This window comes from Pyrgilauda ruficollis, unplaced genomic scaffold (assembly GCF_017590135.1).
Source record: "Pyrgilauda ruficollis isolate IOZ18807 unplaced genomic scaffold, ASM1759013v1 scaffold10, whole genome shotgun sequence".
Taxonomy (NCBI): domain Eukaryota; kingdom Metazoa; phylum Chordata; class Aves; order Passeriformes; family Passeridae; genus Pyrgilauda; species Pyrgilauda ruficollis.
The window spans coordinates 11672834-11693707 of NW_024508101.1; the positions used below are offsets into that span (position 1 = coordinate 11672834).

The 20874-nt window shown below is 47.7% G+C and overlaps 1 protein-coding gene across 1 annotated transcript; it reads right to left on the minus strand.

The window, feature by feature from the left end:
- Positions 1–43: 43 nt before the first annotated feature.
- Positions 44–19721, minus strand: COPG1 (COPI coat complex subunit gamma 1). Its single transcript, XM_041462559.1, has 24 exons — positions 19495–19721; positions 16971–17023; positions 16114–16194; positions 15945–16016; positions 15081–15160; positions 13615–13690; positions 13379–13471; positions 12960–13046; positions 12652–12809; positions 11915–12048; positions 11273–11340; positions 10351–10539; positions 9804–9899; positions 8193–8436; positions 7741–7816; positions 7338–7441; positions 7100–7225; positions 6646–6714; positions 6137–6279; positions 4507–4678; positions 3464–3561; positions 2016–2154; positions 970–1068; positions 44–412 (listed from the first exon to the last, which is right to left on the minus strand). Exons 1-24 carry the CDS (start codon positions 19529–19531, stop codon positions 282–284), a joined length of 2625 nt encoding a protein of 874 aa, XP_041318493.1. The 5' UTR covers positions 19532–19721; the 3' UTR covers positions 44–281.
- Positions 19722–20874: the final 1153 nt, after the last annotated feature.

Here is a 20874-nt window from a genome sequence, read left to right on the forward strand (position 1 = left end):
GCCCCGCCGCGGAAACGCCGGTCCCGCCCCCGACACAGCCAGGAAGAGCCACAACACTGCTTTATTGGAACGACAGCGGGAGGAGGACAGGGAGCGGCGGCTGCGACGCTGCGATGCTGGGAGAGAGGGCGGCGTAGCCAGAGATTAAAAACATGGTGATTTTATAGACAAAGCCCCAAGTACAGCTGTACTGCAGAGAACACAAAAGCTGCTGTAGTGACCGTGATCCTTATTCTGCTGTTAGTGGGGGCTCAGAGTTAGGACAGTCCTGGCAAGGGGGTTTATCCGACGGAGGCCATGATGACATCCACAGGGAGCTCCTCTGCACTGCGGGCCGTGACCTGCATGGTCACCGTGTCAGTGAGAACAAGGCGAGACCGCACCAGGAGGTCATGGCCACCCCGGAACACACCTGCAGAGGACAGGGGAGGAAGGGGTGAGCACGTTGCAGGCTGCTTTGCCCTGCAAGTCTGAAGATGAACACTACTGCAAAATCTGGCAAGTCCTAGTACTGGGCCAGGAGAGACCCTAAAGCAGTTCAATTCCCATTCATTTTAACATACCTGGGACTTCTGCTACTGTAAAACCCATGAAACCAAAGTGTAAAATAAACTCCGGGTGAGAAGAGATCCAGGATTGTCAAGGAGCTCCAGTACTCATCTTTTCTGCTGGGTAAGGCTGCTGTCTTTTCCACACCAGAGGAAGCAGGATGCCACATATCATGAAGACAGCAAATTCCACCCAGCTAAGCCTGGGGCTGATCCAAACATCCCTTCCACCACAGCACCCTCCCTGATCCCAAGACCAGTTGCTCTGCACTGCAGAGGCAGAAATCATGGCAGGAACAAACGTCAAAATCCAACCCAGAGCACAGTGGACTCCATCAGGAACTCGCCCTGATTTTCAACAGGCAGCTCTGTGCAACTTCCCAGAGCTGCTCCTCAAGCAGAACCTCACCCCATAGCTCACCTGCCAGGTACAGTGTGTGAGAGTTCTTGTTATCTGGCACTTTATCTGACCGCTCACAGGGCTGCATCCCCAGGAACTTCACAATATTGCTCACTGCCTCTGTCAGAAAAAAGCAATAAAATGGGCTCTGTGTCACAGATATCTTAACAGGGGCACATAAAGAGCACCTAAAAGTGACTCAAGTTCTCCCTACATGTTAGAGTTCATGTACCTTGTCCTGAGGGACACACACCACTGGTCAGAATCGTGGTTTTGGAGGCCACAAGGACTACAAAGACAACACACAAAAAGCCCCACTACCATGGGAGAGTTTTGTTATCTGATGTAGCAAATGTGCAACAGAAAGAAGAGGGGGAGTGAGTCAGACAAGGGCAGAAGGAGAATGCAGCTGGCTGCACTTACTGCACAGCCCTGTCAGCTTGCTTGCCTCTCTGGAGACTTGAAAAGGGAGATGTCTTGCAGGAGACACAGGTCTTCAGGAGAAATATGAAAAGGCCTCAGGGTGAGTATTTCAAACCTCAAGGGGCTGTTCAAGGGAGCGCAAAAATGGCTACAGGACAAGGACACCCTGTATGGCATCAAAAGAACTGAGTTTTCACAGGCTTGTGAGTAAAGTAGAAGGACTCTGATACACGATGAAAGAGAAGAGGGTTTACCCCACCAGCCTGCTCACCAGCCTCATGTCTTCTAATGTTTTCATTTTTTATTACTGGTCTCAAGAAGAATGGTGGGAGTTCATAACTGAAACATGGTCTGTCTGCTTGGAAGGGTTAAGTACAAGAGCAAAGCAAGATATTCTCTTGCCTCCACAATCCAGCCTGGTCTCTACTGGTCACAAAACACTCACTAGTTTTTTTGAAATCTGAACTAACTTATTATGACAGTAACTGCAGCTCCCTATTTAACAGCTGTGGTGTAAAGCTTGTGAAGGGTTTTGCCCCATTAGCCTTTCTGTGACAGATGTAAAGTGAGCCAGACTGGGCCTCTGGACTCTGCCTGCAAGAGGGAAAATAAGAGCTCTGCTGTGTTCACACACCCTTCCTTACCTTCAAGGGTTTTAATAGCAGATAAAGTAAAGGTTTCTTCCTTTTCAAACTCATCACCCACTTCATCCCAGGCTGCTCCAAAATTTGGCTTCAGAACTCGCTGGATGTGATCAGCCACTGTGACCTCCAGATCTTCAAGCTGGTAGTAGAAGAGGTTCAAGTGAAACATGGTTGTTCTTAACCCTGTTATCCTCAGAGTCAACTTTAGACTGGATCCCCTAAGATCAGGTGAATGCAGGAGACTGCCTCCACTTCCACTTGTGGTTTGCTACTGAGCAGCTGCTAGGCCTGAGGAGGGCACAGTGATGCCATTCCCAGGGCTTACAAACCAGGTTCCTGCTCTGAGCACAGCCCTTGGTCTGACAGAGATCAAAGCACTGGACAAATGGCCAAAACAGAGGGAAAAACAAAAGCTCACAAATAGCTGCTTGAGTATTTGCTTCCCTGAAATGCATGTAAGCTTGTGTTTTGCCTTTCTGGCTTATCATTTTGTAGGCTGGTACAGTGAGACACTGTCAGACGTGTGTGATCACCTAACATTGGCACCAGGGTAGCTGAGCAGCTGCTGTGACTGCACCTGTGCAAGGCAGAACCAGGCTTGTCCCTCCAGAGTGTGTAATGAAGGACAGGCAATGCCCTGAAGGACACCAGCCTGCATTAATTCCAACAGTTGCTGCAGAAAAGAATCTCCTCCTGATTCTAGATGAAACACATGGAAGAGTTTAAGTATCAATCAACTGCCTTGGTGACTGGTAGGAAGCTGAAAGAAGTGTTAACCTTGTATGTTCCATTGTGAAAAACTCTCCCCACTCTTTCAGGGAAGACAGTGACTCACTGCACAACAGTGCCTCTAATCAGAGTCACAGCAGTGACAGGCAATGCACAGAAAACAGTCTCTGGAGCTAACAGGGCAAGCTGAGGCTGTGAACAACATCCCTTTCTCTCCAAGGAAGAGAGGTGCTTCTGCAGCAGCACTGCTTTCAGCAGTGTCAGTGCTGGGGAGAGAAGAGCTCCACCTTCCCCAGAATAAGAACAAGGATGGCAACTTCCCTGTGCCAGGCAAGCCTCTAGACAATTAACTGTGCCACCACAGGAGCAACTTGTAGAGAAGAAAAGAAGCCTGATAGCCCTCTGTCTCCACAACCCTGAGTGTGCCATTGCTGGAGCCCATAGGGCACAGCTAGCCAAACCTGGAGGATGCACCATGGCCTCCCAAAACATACATAACATGCAGAGTCAGGTGTCCATCTACAGTGCAAGAGGAGAATACTCCAAATGAGACAAAGCAAGCTCTGCAAACTCCCATCTGCATCAGAGACAGCAAGAGCTCCCTCTACATGATGCTACCCACTTTGGTGATGGTGATCACAGGGATCGGAATTCAGATTCGGCAAAACCCCACAAAATGACAGCAGTTTCCATGATCAGGTACATGCTCAGCTTCTTACCACATACTCATCCTCATAACCCTCGTCGTCCGCCTCACCCGTGTTGGGATCACAGTCCTTGACAGTGAACTTCATCATGCAGCTGAACGTGCAGGCCACTGGAGACAAGAAAGCAAAGGCAAAGCTCACACTACCACCTTGTCCACACTCCCCTGAGGTAGAATGGGGCTGGGAGGTTTGGGGCAGCCAGGCTCTCCCCGTCACTGTCAGCAGCACAGCTGACCTAGAGATAGCTCTCCAACAGTTTCTGTCTCTCAAGGACAAGCTATTTATTTATAATATTAAGCCAACAGTGATAAAGACAGGCTCATGATGGTTGTACAAGACCATAATCCTCAGATCAAGTGCTATTACTAATGAACCTGACACTGTGTTGGGAATACTAACTAAACATGTCCCACCAGCACCTTGTGAAGAGGCAAGATCCACATACAGGGATCAGTTCCTGTGCCTCTGAAATGAAAGCCCCTTGCACTGCAATGCTGCAGCTCATTAATACCACTCAGCTGGGAGAGGAAGCAATGACTCACCCCTAGAAGATGGGTACCGCTGAGTGAACAGCAGCAACATGACAGCAGAGCAGTTCCAGAGCACAAACCAGGGAGACCAAAGCACAGGTAAAGCCTGATTCATGTTCTGGACAGTGGCAAACAGGGAGGGGGATGTTCCAACTCAAACAGACATCCCATAAATTCTAGCGGTTTGTCTGAAATACCCTTTGCTACTCAGAGCATCTGGGCACTCTCAGCACTTTACAAGCATCAGCCTCCCCCTGTCTAACACAAAGAAAGGCAGAAGGACATGCCAGGGTGCACAAAAGACAACTCATCTGCCAGATCTCACAGCCCACCTTGGCAGTACTACAGCACAAAGGAACCAGCAGAGAAGAAGGAAGGCTTGACAGCACTCTAAACAGCAAAGAAAAGTCATGCTCAGCATCACTCAGGGCTGCACCCATACACAGGCTATAAATATCTGGCTGGTATGTAAGGTAGAATGTGTGGGGATAAGCAATACAGGAAAAAAGAGTGCAGACTGTTTACCTGCTGTTGGATCCTCTTCAGACAGTGCCACCAGTGTATAGCAGGTACCTGGCTGGTTGTACACCAGGGTTTTGGCAGGTACATAGCCAATGACCTCATACCCCTCTGTTGGCTCCATCTGCACTGTGACATTCTCCAGGATCTGATCATTCAGGGTGTTCGTGCAGTCAAACTAAACAGGAAAGGGGAAAGCAGCAACAGCTTGAAGCTGTTCACTACTCACTGCAGAGCAGCCTTATCTGAGGCACAGTGGGAGCCTGGTGTCAGCCCGTGAACCCCCAACTCCCTGTGCTTCCACAGTGTCTCTCTCTATAAGCTGGCTCATGACAGAGCAACTTGACTAAAGAATGCTCATTTAAACACTTTAGGGGAGAAACTAAAATACTGCTGGGGAGTCCAGTGCTCCAGCAAGCTTCTTTTTTAAGGAAACAAGACTTAAAACAAACCAGCACACACCAATCCAAGGCCTGCCCTCTGCAATTCCGACAGGATCACAATTTCATTGAGGGCAGGGATGTGTTCGATTTTGCCTGTTTCAGTTCCACCAGTTAGTATGGAACTTTTTCCTCCAATTTCCAGTCATTCCTGGGTTAATTCTTTGTTCTACCAAAATGCAAGTACTGTGTTGCCTATGTCATCCCACTTGGAGCTACAGGGACACAGTGCCTTCACAGCAGATGGAAGGAAGATCATTTGCATGGCCTGAACAAGGTACAGCTTGAGTAAGTTTCTGCAAGCCTGAAGTTTTCAGCAAGTCTAAACTTGCTGATGAGACTTTGTTCCAGCTGCAATACCAAATCTCTTTTAAGCTCACACAATTGCATCTGGTGGATGGACAACACTAAAAAGGTCAACCCCTCTGAGGGCTGTGTAAGCAGTTCTGAGCTTTGAGGAAGGAGCTGGCTAAGGACAAAACACTGCTGCTCACAAGCTAGCAAAGGACTCGCTGTGCCTCAGACTCCCTGAAGCCCAGGCAAAGGGACTGGCACATCAATCCTAACGTTTCACATTTAGCACACTGTGGTACAGCCAAAACCAGGACGTACAGAAGAAAGCATCTGTGCTACAGGCTAAAACAAAACATAGCAGATGAAGAGCTCTCCCCCACTGGATCCCTTTCTTGGGTACCCTTTTCAGCTTATCAGATGTAGTAAGCTTCACTCTTTCATACCTAAACCACAGGCTTGGGGACGCTGAAGAAAGAACACAGATCCCCTTGCCAACTCCTCAGTGAGAACAGCCCCACCTAGTGCTTGTTGGATTTGACTGTACCTGGAAGCATTGCTCAGACACACCCCCCCACCCCTATGAATTTTTTTTGGGGTTCTGCTACCATGGATAAGAAACTAAGGAATACTCATTGCAGTGTTGTGCTTTGAACACAGACTGTGGGTGCTGCACCTCTGCAAGTGTTCAAGACCAGGCTGGATGGAGTTCTGAGAAATCTGGTCCAGTGGAAGGTGTCCCTGTCCATGGGGGGTTGACACTAGATTATCTTTGAAGTCACTTCCAACTTAGGTCATTCTATGATTCTCTGATATCCCTGAGAGATGTCTTCACAACAAAGCTTTTAGCTAGTCAGGAGCTTATCTTCTAAGAGTCCTCAGCAGCACACTCCATAGGAACCCACCTGGAACACCACGTGGTTGACAAAGGTATGCTTTGTGCAACGAACCACATACTCTGTCTCCAGCTCTGTCAGGGCCACAGGCTCTGGGGAAGACTTGAAGAGTGGGCCCAGCCCCCGAAACTCTGGGATGGCCCCCAGTTGCTCTGAAATAGAGGACACAAATTACTGCCTTCCTCAAGACACAGGGAGGTGTTAGCAGTGTCAAACCCCTTGTTTCAGCTGCCAGAAGCTGCTACAGCAAGGAACTATCCACCAAATACTCATAAACATTCTCTAGGGACTTTTAAGATAAAATGGAGTCATCCTTTGCTCCTGTCTACTGCAAGACAGAAAAAAGAGGACTGCAGGCACCCCCACCCTCCAGGAGTGAACAGCTGACTTGAAGTTGGGAGCCCATGTCACACACTGCAGGAAGGTAAGAAGAAGCCAGAGGGGCTAAGGCAGGTTCAGCAAGAGGTGGCTACAGAGTTCTCACACATGGACAGAGGAGAGGCCTTGCATCAATTTACCTTGGAATATTTCTTGCCGTGTTGCCGCCACTTTCTCTGGCTGTTTCACTACAGCAACAGGGGCATTTTCTGCAAATGAAATAGAAAACAATCAAACAAAAACAAACCCAAAATATTTGAAGGAGAAGAGTAAGAAACGACTAAATCAGAAAACAGATTAATGTCTGTAGAGGGATTTGACTAAGGGAGCTCATTTCTCATTTCCTATAGACTAGACACCCGTACTTGGCTTCCTAAGCAGCTTTAGAACTGCAGAGCTCCAGTGAGCATTGCCAACTACTACTATTATTAGCAGTTGCACTAAACGGAAGCTTTAATGTGGGAGCAAGCAGATTTGAGGCCTTTGTCTTTCCAGGAGATGCAATCCCACAAAATTCAAATAGGATGGAGCCCAGCAATTCTCAGCAAGCCCAATGCAGGGAATCACTAGCATTCAGGGGACCTGATTCCTCACCTGCTCTTTGCTCGATGACAGGAGCTGTTGCCAAAGGAACAGATTTCAAGTCAAAGGGTTTCTCAGAGGGCTCCAGGGTGTACTGATGCAGAGCCCTCTCCAGGCCAGGGATGGACACCGTCAACCCTAGGGACAGAAGGGACAGATCACTGAAACCACAAAAATGCCAGGTCTTTAGTTTAACTCTTGTTAAACCAGGAAAGAGGTGCAGACTTGTTTTAAGGCCTTGCTGCCATACCATTCAGGATGTAGCCAGCATTGAGGGCCTTCTGTTTCTGTTCCAGAACATTCAGGTAGAAGGTAGCTCTGTCTCTCACTTCATTGTCATCATCCATCACACACCTGAGGGGAAAGTGGAAAACTTTCTTCAGAATTCACATCACTAAGAAACATCACAGGGCCAGAAAAAACATGCCACAGGGGAGATCCAGCAGTCTCCTAGTAATAACATTAGAAAAGCAGTAATCTGCTACAGATGGCTTCTGTCCACTTTGTGGTGCTGAATGCACTGGTGATCCCATCACAGGATCATGGGTACCCCCTGCACCTTCTCAGACCCACAGGCATAAGAGACTAGACAAGCTCTCAAGCAAACAGGGTATTTCACCCAGAATGTTGAAAAACTCTGAGGCCCAACTGACCTTCTCAGTAACACCAAGATACTGGGTAACATCTCCTCATTCTGAGCTCCAAACTTGGCCAGGGCACTTACAGCACCTGTAGCAAAAGTCATGAAAACAGAATTAGAAAGCAAAGGAATCAGCTGAAGTTTCTCCAATTCTCAGCCTTGATCAAACATCATGTCAGAGATGCTACACTAGTAAACTGTGTACATTAGTAAAACTGTGCCTAGAAAGAAGCAGAGGTGAAGTGCCTGCAAACCTTTGTCCAGTTTCAGAAACAGTGCATATTCCTTCCCACTTCTCAGCCACAAGCTGCCTCTTCCATCAATACTACTGCAGGATCTCTGCTGTATAAAATGATCTGCTCAGGCCTAGAGCAAATCACAACACTCAAAAGCAGAGACATTCATACAGTATGGCTCCCTGAAGATCTGTCTAAAGGCAGAGAACTTTCCAGGTCTGTCACTTACCTGCCCGGACTTCTTCGTGCTCCAGAACAACCCTGTTGTAGATGAAGCGAATATATTTGGAGGGGTTGTTGGTTTTGGGCCCTTCCTGTCCCAGGAGGTGGAGGATACGAGTGGCCAGCACAGTGAACTCGCAGTCCTCAATGAATTCACAGAGGTGAGACAGGCCTGTCTCTTTGCTCTCTGAGTTCTCCTCAATAATGCTGATGATGCAGTCCACAATGGCTCTCTTGTATTCAAAGCCACCCTGAGGAGCAAAAGGGAACTGCTCAGCTGGAAATATCAAAGTATTTTAGAGACTCTGAGCTAGCCAGATAGGAGAAACATTCCTTTGAAAGGTCATTCACACTCAGTGCTTTTTAATGTGTGCTTGAAAGGAGGAGGGCAGTAATTCTGCCCTCACTTTTGACCCTCTTTACACCCAGAGGGCCAGCTAATATTCAAGCTCTCTTGCAAGCTCCCTTCAGAATGGCTGCACTGGAGTAAAAAAAAAACCTGAGTCCTAGCCCAAGAGTAAAAGGATTCATCTGTCTGAAGGGTTTTTATCTCCATCAAAATCCTCTGCTGCTAGAATTAGTGCTTAAAAACAGCCATATGGAAGGAGAAAAAACCCAGCCCTCTCCCCTTTAGCACTAGACATCTGAGGATGAATCACAAGAGAAATGTATGAAGGATCGTATCTGCCACAGCAGGACACAGCAAACAGCTCCATTAGTGTGGGATGATAGGCAATCAATACCTCCCCAGGTACAGCCACAACCTGACATGCCAGTAATGCTTGGCTATCTTCAGACATTATTTACTAATGTCCTCAATACACACCAGGGATTAAACTGCACACTACCCTCTGCCAATTACATGCACAGTGCCAGGCATTTGGATCTTTCTGGAGCTACTTCGGATTAAAAAAGCTTTAAAACAGAATGGTTTGAAGTACAAAACCACATTCAAAATGATACCATCCACCCACAGAAAATCTGGGAAAGGAGAATGGTCCATTTTTCACAGGAGCAAAATGAGATACTCCCGTTTGTTCCCAACTGAGAGGATGTAATTGGCAGGAAGTGATGTCAGAACAAGCAGTGGTGCCAGCTGTGCTGCAGGCATGTTGGATCATTGATAAACAGCCTCAGCAAACCTCTGTAAAGCTGTGATTTTTGTCTGACTGAATGAAGAGAATGGTTATAGGTACTCGTGATCCCTTCACTGCCAGAGCACAGACACCAGAACAAAAGTGGTCCCCTGTCATCAATAGATTGTTATGGAATCTTTGTGTACAAGACAAAACTTCTTGGAATTTGCTGTCAAAGTATAAAAGAAAGCTGGTTCAAATGTGAAACACACATGGACTGCCAACAGATCTGCTGTTGCTTGCATTTGCTTTGAGAGTTAATAAACCCTCATAAAAAAAATCACAGAATGAAAACCACACTAAAAATATGCCTGGCAGTATGCTTGTAACTATTGTGCACAGCTGGGCATTTCTGCAGTTAGACTGCAAGCCTTTTAGAGAGAGGCTTTCACTGCACAGCCTTATCAGTAAAAGCTTGACACTCACAGAGAGTACTGTTCATGCACACAAGCAAGGCAGACACAGCTGTCCTGCAAACTTACCTCCTCCCGAAGCATAGTGAAGAGGAAGTTCATGAGGACAGCATGCTTGCGAGGGTACTTCTGACACAGAGCGTTGATGGCCTGCACCACTACCACCTGCAGGAAAAGGGGGCAAGTAAAAAACAGTTCTGTTTCACCCTGCAGGAAAAAATAGCTGAGTTGTATCAATTTTCTGCTGACCTTCCTAGCCTGGAAACCACATTTTTGTCTGTATTTATTCAACAAATGCAGTTCCAGGAGGTACAATCCTAAGAATTGGAGGAGATAGATCTTTATGCACTGGCCAGCCCCTAAAGAAAGCCCACACCCACTGGAAAGAAGATTTGATTCTCAGAAGGCATCTCCCCAGAAGAGAGCATGTTACTTTGGAGATGTAGGACTGAAGCATGGCTTAGGCAGACAGCCTCTAATACTTTCTCCTCCCTGCAAATATTCTGCTGCTTCTGGAAGCAGCTCCATGCAGGCTCAGAGCACACACACAAACATGGACAAAGACCACGAGGTTTCTTCAGGAATCTGCGTGTCCCTTCTCCTCCCACCTCCTTACTTTGAACTCATCTGAGATTTCTGACATGAAAGAGGAGATCTGCTTCATGAGCCGGTCAATGCTGCTCTCACTGCCGGTTTTCAGCAGCGTGGTGATGGCCAGGGTGGCTATGCTGCGGTTGGAGTCTGTCACAAGGTTCTCCAGGTCCAGGTTACAGGCAGTCACAGCAGATGGGTGCTTCATGGCCACCTGCAGCAGCCAAGGAAGAATGAAAATCCCTCAAGAGATGCAAAAGGCCCAGCTGGCAAAACCCAGCAAAACTCACTCCTTCCCATAGAAATAAGTGGTATTGACTGCACATGAGGGACATCTCAGAGAAACAGCTAATCTAGAGGTAAGGTAACAAGCTCTTGTTTTCTGCAGAATTGCAGTCCTTGCTAGAAGAAAAACAGTAGCAATAAACAGTCTTTTATTATTTTTAACACTCTGATTTTGCTCTATATAGTAAGAAAAGAAAGCTATGAATTCCCAACAAAAATTTAGCCAGACTAGCTGTGCAAAACAGCTCTGTAGGCAGAAGCACAGCAGTTACCAGACACTGCCATTCTCTCTTTTTCTTTTGTAGTGTTTATAAGAAGAAGGGAAAAGCTGGAGCAAAGACTACCACAGAGCAGGCAAGAAGCATCATCAAGGTTTGATCCCTGTTTTACACGGAGCTTCCTCACCATGGGAACCTCAGAAGGGAAAGCAATAACACTAAGACCAGTGACATTCTAAGAGACCAGTGAAAATTATCAGGGTTTTTTTTCTTTCTGTAGAGTGTTCTTTGAGGTTTTATTCCAGAGAGAAAGCAATGAAATATAAGGCTGTAGCACAAGACAGAGGTTATTCACACAAAATCATCACAATCTGACTGCCTTCTGCAGTCTGCACCTCCCTGCACAGGAGACACTACTGGAGCTCCCAAGTGACTGGCTCCTACCTTGTTGAGGGTACGGACGGCTGCATATCTCAGTGCTGCTTTCGGGGAGCTGCAGAACAGCTGCAGAACTGCAAGGTGGCAAAACCAACAAAAGTAGACGTTTAGGCACTCTATTATTGAGAAGCATTTCATACCTAAAGCAAGAGCTTCAGTGAAGAGACAGTTGTAAGCATAAGGTAATTAGAAAAATGCTGAAGAAGCAATTGTACCTTGAACAGATTCCTCCCTTCTTCTTGTCCCCTTTTGCCTTTGTTACATCCCTGCTGACAACTAACTCTTACCTACCTCCATCTTCTTCCACAGTGCTGCTATCCTCTGCTCCTTGTGAAAGTCAAATTCATCACCTTGTCATCTTTCCTATTAAGTTAATTTGAACTGCTGCTCTCCATTTCATGCAAACCCTGCTCCCTTCCCAGAACTGAGCCATGAAGTAACCCACACATGAACACACCAGGAAATACCTTTACAAGAACAAAGCTATTCACACACACCACAGCCTCTCAGCAGCAGCATAACGCAACAAAGGATAGAGCAGCATAAAAAGCCTGACACTACACCAGGCCCTTGTTTCTTGGGGCAATCAGCAGGGTCACCACTGGAGGCTCATAATTCCCTCGCCATGACCATGAGCACCACACTTACCTGAGACAGCTGGAGCCAACTCCTTGGCAGTGCAGTTGGGCAGGTTGACAATGGCAGATGCAGCTTCATACACCACCATCTCATGCTTGTTTCTCAGGCAGCTCTCAATGAAATCAAACAGAGGGCTATCGCGGCTAAGAGACAAAAAAAAAACCCCACAAGACTGAATTAAAGCAAAGGTACTAACAGAAATTAAGAATTTAGCAGCAGAAATGGGCAGGTCCTACAGTCTATGGAAAGGTAAAAGCAGCCATAAACCCACTCTGTCCCCAGATTTTGCAGTGGTCATTATACTGTACTTCCAGCATGCTTGACAGTCAGGCTGCCTTCTGAGAAGACACCCTCTGCCTTACAGGCTGAAGGGAATCTCCTTCCACTCTCACACAGTAGGAAATGACTATACACACCATAGCTCTTATCCACCAGGAAGCCACACTGCATACATGCTGGATAAACAATTACAGAAGACAGAGAAAATGAGGTAAAGCAAAGAACAGCTATGCAAAACACTCCAGAGAAACAAAACAGTATTTGATGTGCAAGCAAGACTCACAGAAGTCATCTCAAAACAACCAGGAAGACATCCTGTATTTTCTCTACTTTTATACAACAATAAGAGAGTAGAAGCTGCATGCTGCTCTTCAAAGATAGAACAAATGAGATGGCAAGTGAGCCTGCGAGAGGAGATGGAAGCAGGACCAGAAAGTTCTTTCAGCAGGGCAAAGGAGCCTGCTCACCTGCCAGCCTCCTCCTCCAGCAGCTTGCTGGCTATTCGGATCATCAAGCAGTAGGCAAACGGGGACTTGAGGCCGTGGCGTGTGAACTTGCTGAGCATCTTGTTGACTGCCAGGCGGTCGTTCTTCCGCACATGGTACAGCAGGCCCAGAGCGTGATACTGTGCAGGGAAAGAGAATGTCACAAACCCACAGTGGGTTCCTTTCCCTTTTGTCCCCTCTGTTGCCCAGAGGTGCCTGGCTGAGCTCCAGCAATTTGCTCCATGCTCAACTGCTGCTGGCTATTCCCCTGCTGGAGGTGGGTGTCCTACCTGCACCATGATATTGTCACTGGAAGCTGCCTCCTGAGCCTCATTCACCCAGCGCTTCACCACATCATAACTGGTCTTCAGCAAGTGCTGGAAGGAGATGAAGCCACAACAACCCAATACATAAGAATGGAGGAAGCTTTGGGAATTTCAGCTTATAATAAAAAGCAACAAGCCTTCCCCATGAGTGAGCTGGCAGCAGCAACTTATAGCAGAATAAGAGATCAGCATGCAGAGATCTGGCCATGACAGCTGCAGCCTCAGGAGGTTGATGATCTCTAACAAAGTCAGCGCCAGTCCCTCAGTTCACAAAGACAGGAATAGCAACAAAATCCTGAAACCCCCAAGATGTCCAGTCCCACCACAGATGACTGCTTCCCTGCTAGAATGTCCCTCAGGCCCATGCTGCAGGGAGTACATACCAAGGAAGACACGAGAGCAGAGCTGGACACACTTGGCACTTTGTCAACAATTGCCTGCTTCATGTAGCGCTCAATGGCCTGCAACATGGTACTCTGCAGGGAGAGGGAAACAACAGCTGACATGGGAAAGCTGCTCGGAGTGTGAAAGGCAAGAAAAGCAGAGTGGAAAGTGGGATGGGGTAAAGTAGGAAAAAGTGAAGGGCACAGAGCTGCCCCATGGGAAAAGCAGCACTTACATCAGTGATCTGACAGAGTGCTCTCACAGCAGGGCCTCGGTAATTGTCATCCTTCCCAGTCATGTCTTTGGTTAAGCTGGGAAAACAGGAAGCTCTCAATATGGCACTCCTGAGCCAGCAGCTCTCAAGTGCACACACAGAGCAGCAGGCAGCCAGCATCACAGCTGAGTGCCAAGCAGGCAGCTGCAGGTCTCAGGCAAATCCCACTGGGGTGGGAAGGCAGGAGGAACAGATCAGTACTCAGGTCCTAAGCCCATCAACAAGTTGCAGGGGCTCCTGTTCACCAAGTGAGGCTGGAGCACAAATATATATATCCCTGAGGCGTTTGTCCTTCCAACTGAACACTCATTCCTGCCCTTTTCCCAGGGTCCTGGTCACTGTGAGACCATCTGTGAAGGGCTGGGAGTTCATCATATTGCAGCACCTGAGACTGGTTTGTGCCTCAGCCCTTTACAGACTCTACACCAGCGCACTTCTGACTCCCTGACAGGATATTTCACTGACATGATATCCTGGGTTACAATATAAAGATGTATTCTATTTCCATCCTCAAGAGCTGTTGAAGCCAGGAGGGGCATTATTTTTTCCTTATCTCCTGTTAATGGGCCCATCAATGCCTCGCCACATGACTCAGAGGTAACTCCCTCTGGGAGCCATTACTGGGCAGTCAAGGACCCACAGCATGACTCAGAACAGTATCAGCCCATTGTGAGATGCTCTGCCCAGCAGGGAGGAGCTAAGCATCCCCACCTGGATATGATCTGGGCTTTGGGACAGAACAGGCAGCCCTTATCCACTGGTTTCCAGAGGACAAGAGCTACCAGATCTTTTCTACAGGATCACCACTTCAACAAGATCATTTCATCTGGACTGCTACCACCACTCTAACTAGCAGGATGTCAGGTTGCATTCTGATTGTCAGTGGTGTTTTTTTTCTTTTGTATTATTGCATGTATTTGTTTTTTTCCCTTTTCCTAATAAATTGTATTTCTGACTTAGAGTCTCTCACTGGTTTTGCTTTTGAACCAGAACACATGATCAGCAATTCAGGAATGACTCACAGAGGGAATTTTGTTCCCTGGTGAAGTCGTATTTTGTGCTGCTACAGGAGAAGTAAATCCTTGTCTACCTGTTGAAAGCCTTGGGATTTATGCCAGAATTCTTCAAAACATTTCAAGGCATTAATGAAAAAGCCTTTGCAAAAGGGGAAAAGCCAGCAGTGCTGCCATATCATGTAACCAAGAGATACTCCAGACATCCATGGGTATGGGATATGGGGACATGGCATATTCTGCATACATCACTGAGTTTAGTGTCTGTATTTTACCGGTCTTTTATAAAGGAAAACTTTTTCCTCACCAAGGGCATTCCCTATCATCACCCTGCTCAGAGACTGCTTCAAGAAGCTGGACAGACATTCCTGAAGAGCATGTCAATATTACAGCAAGAAAAGTGAAGTGACTGACCTGCTAGTAACAATGATCACATCTTCTGCAATAGAAGACATCTCTTTGATAGTGAGGTAACACATCCTGCGAAGAGTTGGCTGGCAAGGAAATAAGCAAGAACATCAGCTGAGATGATCCCAGATAGGAAGGAATCTCAGTTTTCCCTGCTTACATAATTTTATCATGGAGAGCACAAGAACTTGATACCTTCAGAGTGCCTCACTCTCTGAGCATAAAAGATGTACAAAATCCAGAGTGATTAACAAAACACCTCTTCTAAATCCCTCAGTCTTAGGGTGAGGCCACAGAGATACCAGATTTAGCTGGATCTACAGTTTCATCTTCCACTTGTCATTCATATGAACAAGGAGAAAGCCTTGAAACTGTTTGGTGGTTTGAAAGCCTTATGTTGCTCCAAAAGCAAGAAAGCAAACAGTTTATATTCCTGAGTCTGGGGATTTCTGCACTGGTCTCATGATTTTAAAGCCTTGCAGTTTGGGAGACAACTATTGACAGTGCTACTGCTGTGAGCAGGCACTAACTCCCAGCCTCCTCCAAACACACAGTTGTTGACTCTCAGCAGAATATTTTAATGCTGAGCACAAAGCACAGTAAAATCCACCTGCCTACCACAATCTCATGAGTTAAATGGCAATTCAGAGAGAGGAATCTCTGCCTCAAGAGCAGTGCATACTTCAGTTAAGCTGCTACAAGATCTGGGAAGGGCTCGGAAGCTGATCACCATTTCTAAACTTTCACCCTACTCTTCCCACTCAGATCAGGTAGCTTCAGACAGGACAGAAAAGCTGATTGTATAAAAATGTGTATTTCAAGGGACAAATTGTCCCACCAGGTAAATACAGAAACCAAAGGCAGACTTACATCATTGGACTGAAACAGCTTGGTCATAGCAAAGAAGGAGTCGGTGGCTTCCATGACACCAAGGTGCTCCCCCTGGTTGTTTGGAAAGAAGAAAGGAAATCCCAATTATTACAACCAGCTTTGGGCCTGATGTACGTGTCTGTATAGATGTACGTTTTCTTTCTCTTACCTGGTTTATGAGATACAAGATCTTGGTGAGGATATGAGCACATTTTCGTGGGTTTATGGGAGTCTCATTAAACACTCGAGCCTGGAAGCAAAGCACAGACGAGGACTGACACTGACCCCTTTGCAAACATTGTCCTGCCTGTCCCAACTACACACTGTGAGTGAGGTATGGCAAGATTATTAATGACTTTGGATCAGATTTCCCTTTAATTCCTGCTAAACATGGGCCCCTTTAAACAGCTAGTTTTGCAGTCTGGGATTACAAATCCAAGAGCAATAGAGGTTTTAAGGCTAAATTCTCATCACACTTTCACCCACACTGGTCTGCACTGTGTGTTAGCTAAAACACCACTCTTCTGACAGACAAACTTGAGCTCACTGAGGCTATGGGAGCCAACAGCATTCCCAACCTCACAGGCAAATAGAGAATGCTGAACCAACAGGGGCTGGGGATTGAGATGTTCACCTGCTCTTGAAAAGAATGGTATTTCTTCAGAGAAAATTCATAAAACTATTTAATAACCACTCACACCCCTCTCACTAATATTGACATCCACAAGACATTTGGGGTGTCCAAGGCCACTTTCCCAATCTTCCTGGTCTGGGGTGAGCTTTCCCAGATAATTTTATTCCTTTTATTACTATTTATAGGTCACAGTCTTTAATTTTTTAGAGACCATTTCAACCTTCTCCCTTCATCTGTCCAATAATTAAATAAGAACTGTTGCCTATTTCTTTCAGAGCAAGCAGAACTGTAACAAACCCTCATTTCCTTGCTGAAGTTCTCCAGTGACCTACTCAAGAGAGGGAGAGACTCTATCCAGTGGGGTACACAGAGGAGATGGCCTGAAGATTTACCTCTTGCAAGACTGCACTCTTCTCCAGGTGCTGGAATGGGTTGGAATTCCCACCTGCAAAACAAGGAGAGTAAAAGTCTCTCCAAGGATAGTGCCATGGGAAAGCAACTTTTTAACGATGCTCATACTTTAAAAACAGTCTGAGCATTTTGGGGTGATTTTTTTTCATAAACACCAAGCAATGAGAGCATCCTCTTTGAAGTAATATTAATTGGATGTCTTCATGGCAGTCAGGGAAGGCAGAGCAGACAGGACATTCTTCGATTTGCCATTCCCTCCACAAGTAACTGACTGTGAGCTGAGGTAGACTGATTAGCTGTAAAATAACTCTGCTCCACGGTATCCCCAAAGAGCTATTTCCACCCCTGGGCTGGGAGCTTGCTGGCAGTTAGAGCATCAATAGGACAAGCCTAGAAACAAAAGCTTAGACAGAAAGAGATATCACTTGCCAGACTGGTGAGTAAGAAGTGTTTTATCCCTCCCATATAAACCAAACAAAAATCCACCAGTAAAGTATTTTTGGCTCTATCACTAATGAAGAGAACAAGACAGCAGATTAGATAGGCTGGACACAAAGTAACTTTCATTGTTCCACTTAACAAAGTAAATAATACTAAATAATTAGACCCCCCTAGCAATTAAGGATGAAATAATCAGAGGGAAAAGCACTATTATTCTGCATGGTCTCTATTAGATTGCCTCCCAAGCTTCTGTGAGCTGCAGCTTTTCAAAAGCTACTAGTTATTGATAAGCAGGTTTTAATTAGAACCTATGTTCAGCCTTGCTCTGGCACACAATGCAGCCTTTTCCAGGGCTGTTCTAGTCTTTGTTCCAGAGCCTGGTCCACCAGAGAGAACATCTCCTAGGCCAAAATCTGACCTGACCCAAGCTTGAAGCATCCTAGGCTGGTGCCAGGAGCCCTTTCTAGAGTAAGCCTTACATACAAAAGTAAACACATCTGCACTCTGGCTCCTTCCTGGTTCATAAAATGCCCTCCTCTGGCTCAGGAGACATTTGCAAAGGCAGCAGGTGGCTGAGCAAAACACAGACTCTTATGTGAGGTTGAAGAGGTAGAACAAAACAAGGAGAAAGAGCAAAAATGTCTCTAGTATGGGTATGAAGCAGTTCTAGGATAAATATGCTAATGAGTTCCAAAAAACCTGCCCAGCAGCCCAGCATTTCCATGGTCCAGCATGTCTACAATTCTTCAATCAGCATGAACAACACTGCATCACCTCTTTATCCCTCACAGTACTAAGGATACTGAAATACATTGTACATGGGGTCTCAGTCCTCACAGCACCCTCCATCAGTTTTCCTCCATGGAGAGGGAGAAAGATGCAGGGAGGGCAGAGGCTGTGTGTTCATAAAGTTCCTAATATTGGGTAACTAACAACAATTTATTCTGATTTGTAGAGGAACGCAATTTTGTGGCCAAAATGACATGTCAAAGGGAGTGGGAGCAGGTCATCAAAGGCTAGCAAAACCACACACAGAAAGCAAATTAGCTAATTAACTAGATACGTGCATCTCCTGCCAGCCCTAGCCACAGATAATGTCAATACCTTGATGGGTGTGGCAGGTGCAAATGAAGAATAGCCCCCAGAATTAAAGCCAAGACCAATTCCCCTCCAACAGCTGCATCACTAAATTCTCTGCTTATCAAGATGTCACTGGAGGCCTTGGAAAATGGAAACAAGGGCAAAGCATTGAATGCCCATTAAGATAAAAAGAAAGCACAGTCACACAGAATAATCACCAAGATGTAAGCTGAATCAATTTGCTTCAGGACACACTGATTTGTTATGCAGAGCAAGACATGTAGAAAGCTTCATAGGAAGATGAAAAAGATGCCACAAAGCTAAACCATGAAAGGAAACACTGTCTTATGTTGCATCGCTTCCACCTGAATTACACATCACATAAAATATAACCTCTTCCTTACTAATCGGCCTAAAGTTTTGAAAAGTCAGGCAATCACTCCATGTTTCCTTGGTGCTCTCAGATTTTCTGACCCATTGAAAGTAGCAGTGATTGTGGGGCCAGAAACGATGAACTGGATTCTACCCGGCTATAGCACCTGCTTCCAGAGCTGCGCAACTGTGAACAGGGCTAATATGCTCAATTTACTCTCAGGCTCTGCACCTGGTGATGTGGCACTAACCTCGCTGTGCTGTGCTGTGCCGATGCAACCCGTTTAGCCTGGGCTGCAGCTGCGAGAAGGAGGCAGCAGACTGCCCTAGTGCTCCCACAGCGCTCCCACAGCGCTCCCACAGCGCTCCCACAGCGCTCCCACAGCGCTCCCACAGCGCTCCCACTGCGCACACCAGCAAGCCCCCGCTGCCGAGCTGGCACCGAGCCTCCCCTCCCAGCTCTCTCCGTCCCTCACAGATGCCCTCATTTCCACAGGAGGGGTCTCTTCCCTCACAGCTCTCCCCGTAGCCACGGAGGGGTCCCCCCTCACCAATCCCCTCCGTACCCACAGAGGGGTCTCTCCCCTCACAGCGCCCCCGGCCTCCCCTCACCCGACTCCTCGTCCTTCTTGTCGAACTTCTTCAGCATGGTGCTACCGAGCGGCCTGACGCTGCAGCCCTCCCGTCCCGTGGCACTGGCAGTTCCAGCCTAGATCCCGATCTCGATCCGGATCCTGATCGTGGTCCTGGTGCGGGTCCCGGTCCCCGTCTTGGCACCACCCCGCCCCTTCCTGCCCCCGCCCTTTCCTGCCAGCCTGTCACTGTCACCGCGGCCGCCGCACTGCGCAGGCGCGGGAGCCTCCCCCCAGGACGTGTACAGGGCGTGGCGCGGAGTCGTGACTGACAGGGATGGGGCGGGGCCAATAGGCAGTGACGCGGTCTGATTGGCGGGGGTGGGCTGGCGTGCTCGGTACACTGGGGCTGGGGAGAGCACGGGGCCTGGGGGGTGGCACTGGGATCCCTGAGCTGGGCAGGGGAAGGGCACAGGGGAGATGAGGAGCCACTAGGGGCAGAGGGGGCTGAAGCATGGGGGCCCATTGGGTCTCGGGGGGGACAGATGAGGCACAGAGGCAGAACATGGAAATGAGGAGATCCTCGCAGGCTCAGCGAACAACTGGGAGTGGCAGGGGAGAACCCCCTTATAGGGGTTGGACAGTTGTCACTCAGGCTGCCTGCCCTGGAGTGTCCTTCTTGGATGCACCAGCTCTGGCAGGTTTTCCTATGACCCCTGTCCCCCACTGCTACTGGCACCCTGTCTCTACCCTGGACCCCAAACTCAGCTGCACAGCACACACCCAGTGGGTGCAGGGGGGTATCTCAAGGGGCCAGGCACTGCCCGGGCATCACCTGAGCCTCAGGTCAGGCAGGGATGGCAAGAAACCTTTTATCCACCTTGCCACCTCACCCCAACACAACTGTCACATCCCTTCCTGAAATCGGTCCCTTCCATGGAATGTGGGCTCACCCCAGCTGCTTCTGCCCCTTTCCCAAAGCCAGTGCCCACTCCACAGTGCAAGGCTCACTCACCCTGCAGCAGGTAGTCCTCGAAGAGCATGGCCGTGTCCCCCACCAGCTCCAGTGTCCCCCTGCAGGTGTCTCCCGGACGCAGCCTTGCTTGCACCACCCTGTACTTTGCACGGGGCGGCCGCACTCTGCTCTGCTCTGCTCTTATCTCCCAGCTGTGCTGAAAGCAGCAGTTCCAGTGGCACAACAAGATTTCCCTGTTGGCCCAGAGTTGCTGCGGGCTCCCTGGGCTGGCTCCACTGTTGGTGCAAGGTCTGACACCCCTCATGTGGAATTTAGTGACCTCCCGTGCTGGCCCTGGCCAAGCACATGCCCTCACAGCATTTCTGGGGAAAGGGAACACAAAGTGGGAGTGTAAAGGGTGCAGAACAGGTATAAAGCACAAGTTGTATTTGATGCCACATTTTA

What these genes read in the sequence shown, in the direction of transcription:
- COPG1 (XM_041462559.1), bottom strand. Translation starts at nt 19,531, where the DNA reads ATGCTGAAGAAGTTCGACAAGAAGGACGAGGAGTCGG. An exon ending in CAAGAAGGACGAGGAGTCGG is followed by an intron (nt 17,024 to 19,494) that starts GTGAGGGGAGGC and finishes CTTGTTTTGCAG; the next exon opens with GTGGGAATTCCAACCCATTC. An exon ending in CACTCTGTCAGATCACTGAT is followed by an intron (nt 13,472 to 13,614) that starts GTAAGTGCTGCT and finishes CTCTCCCTGCAG; the next exon opens with AGTACCATGTTGCAGGCCAT.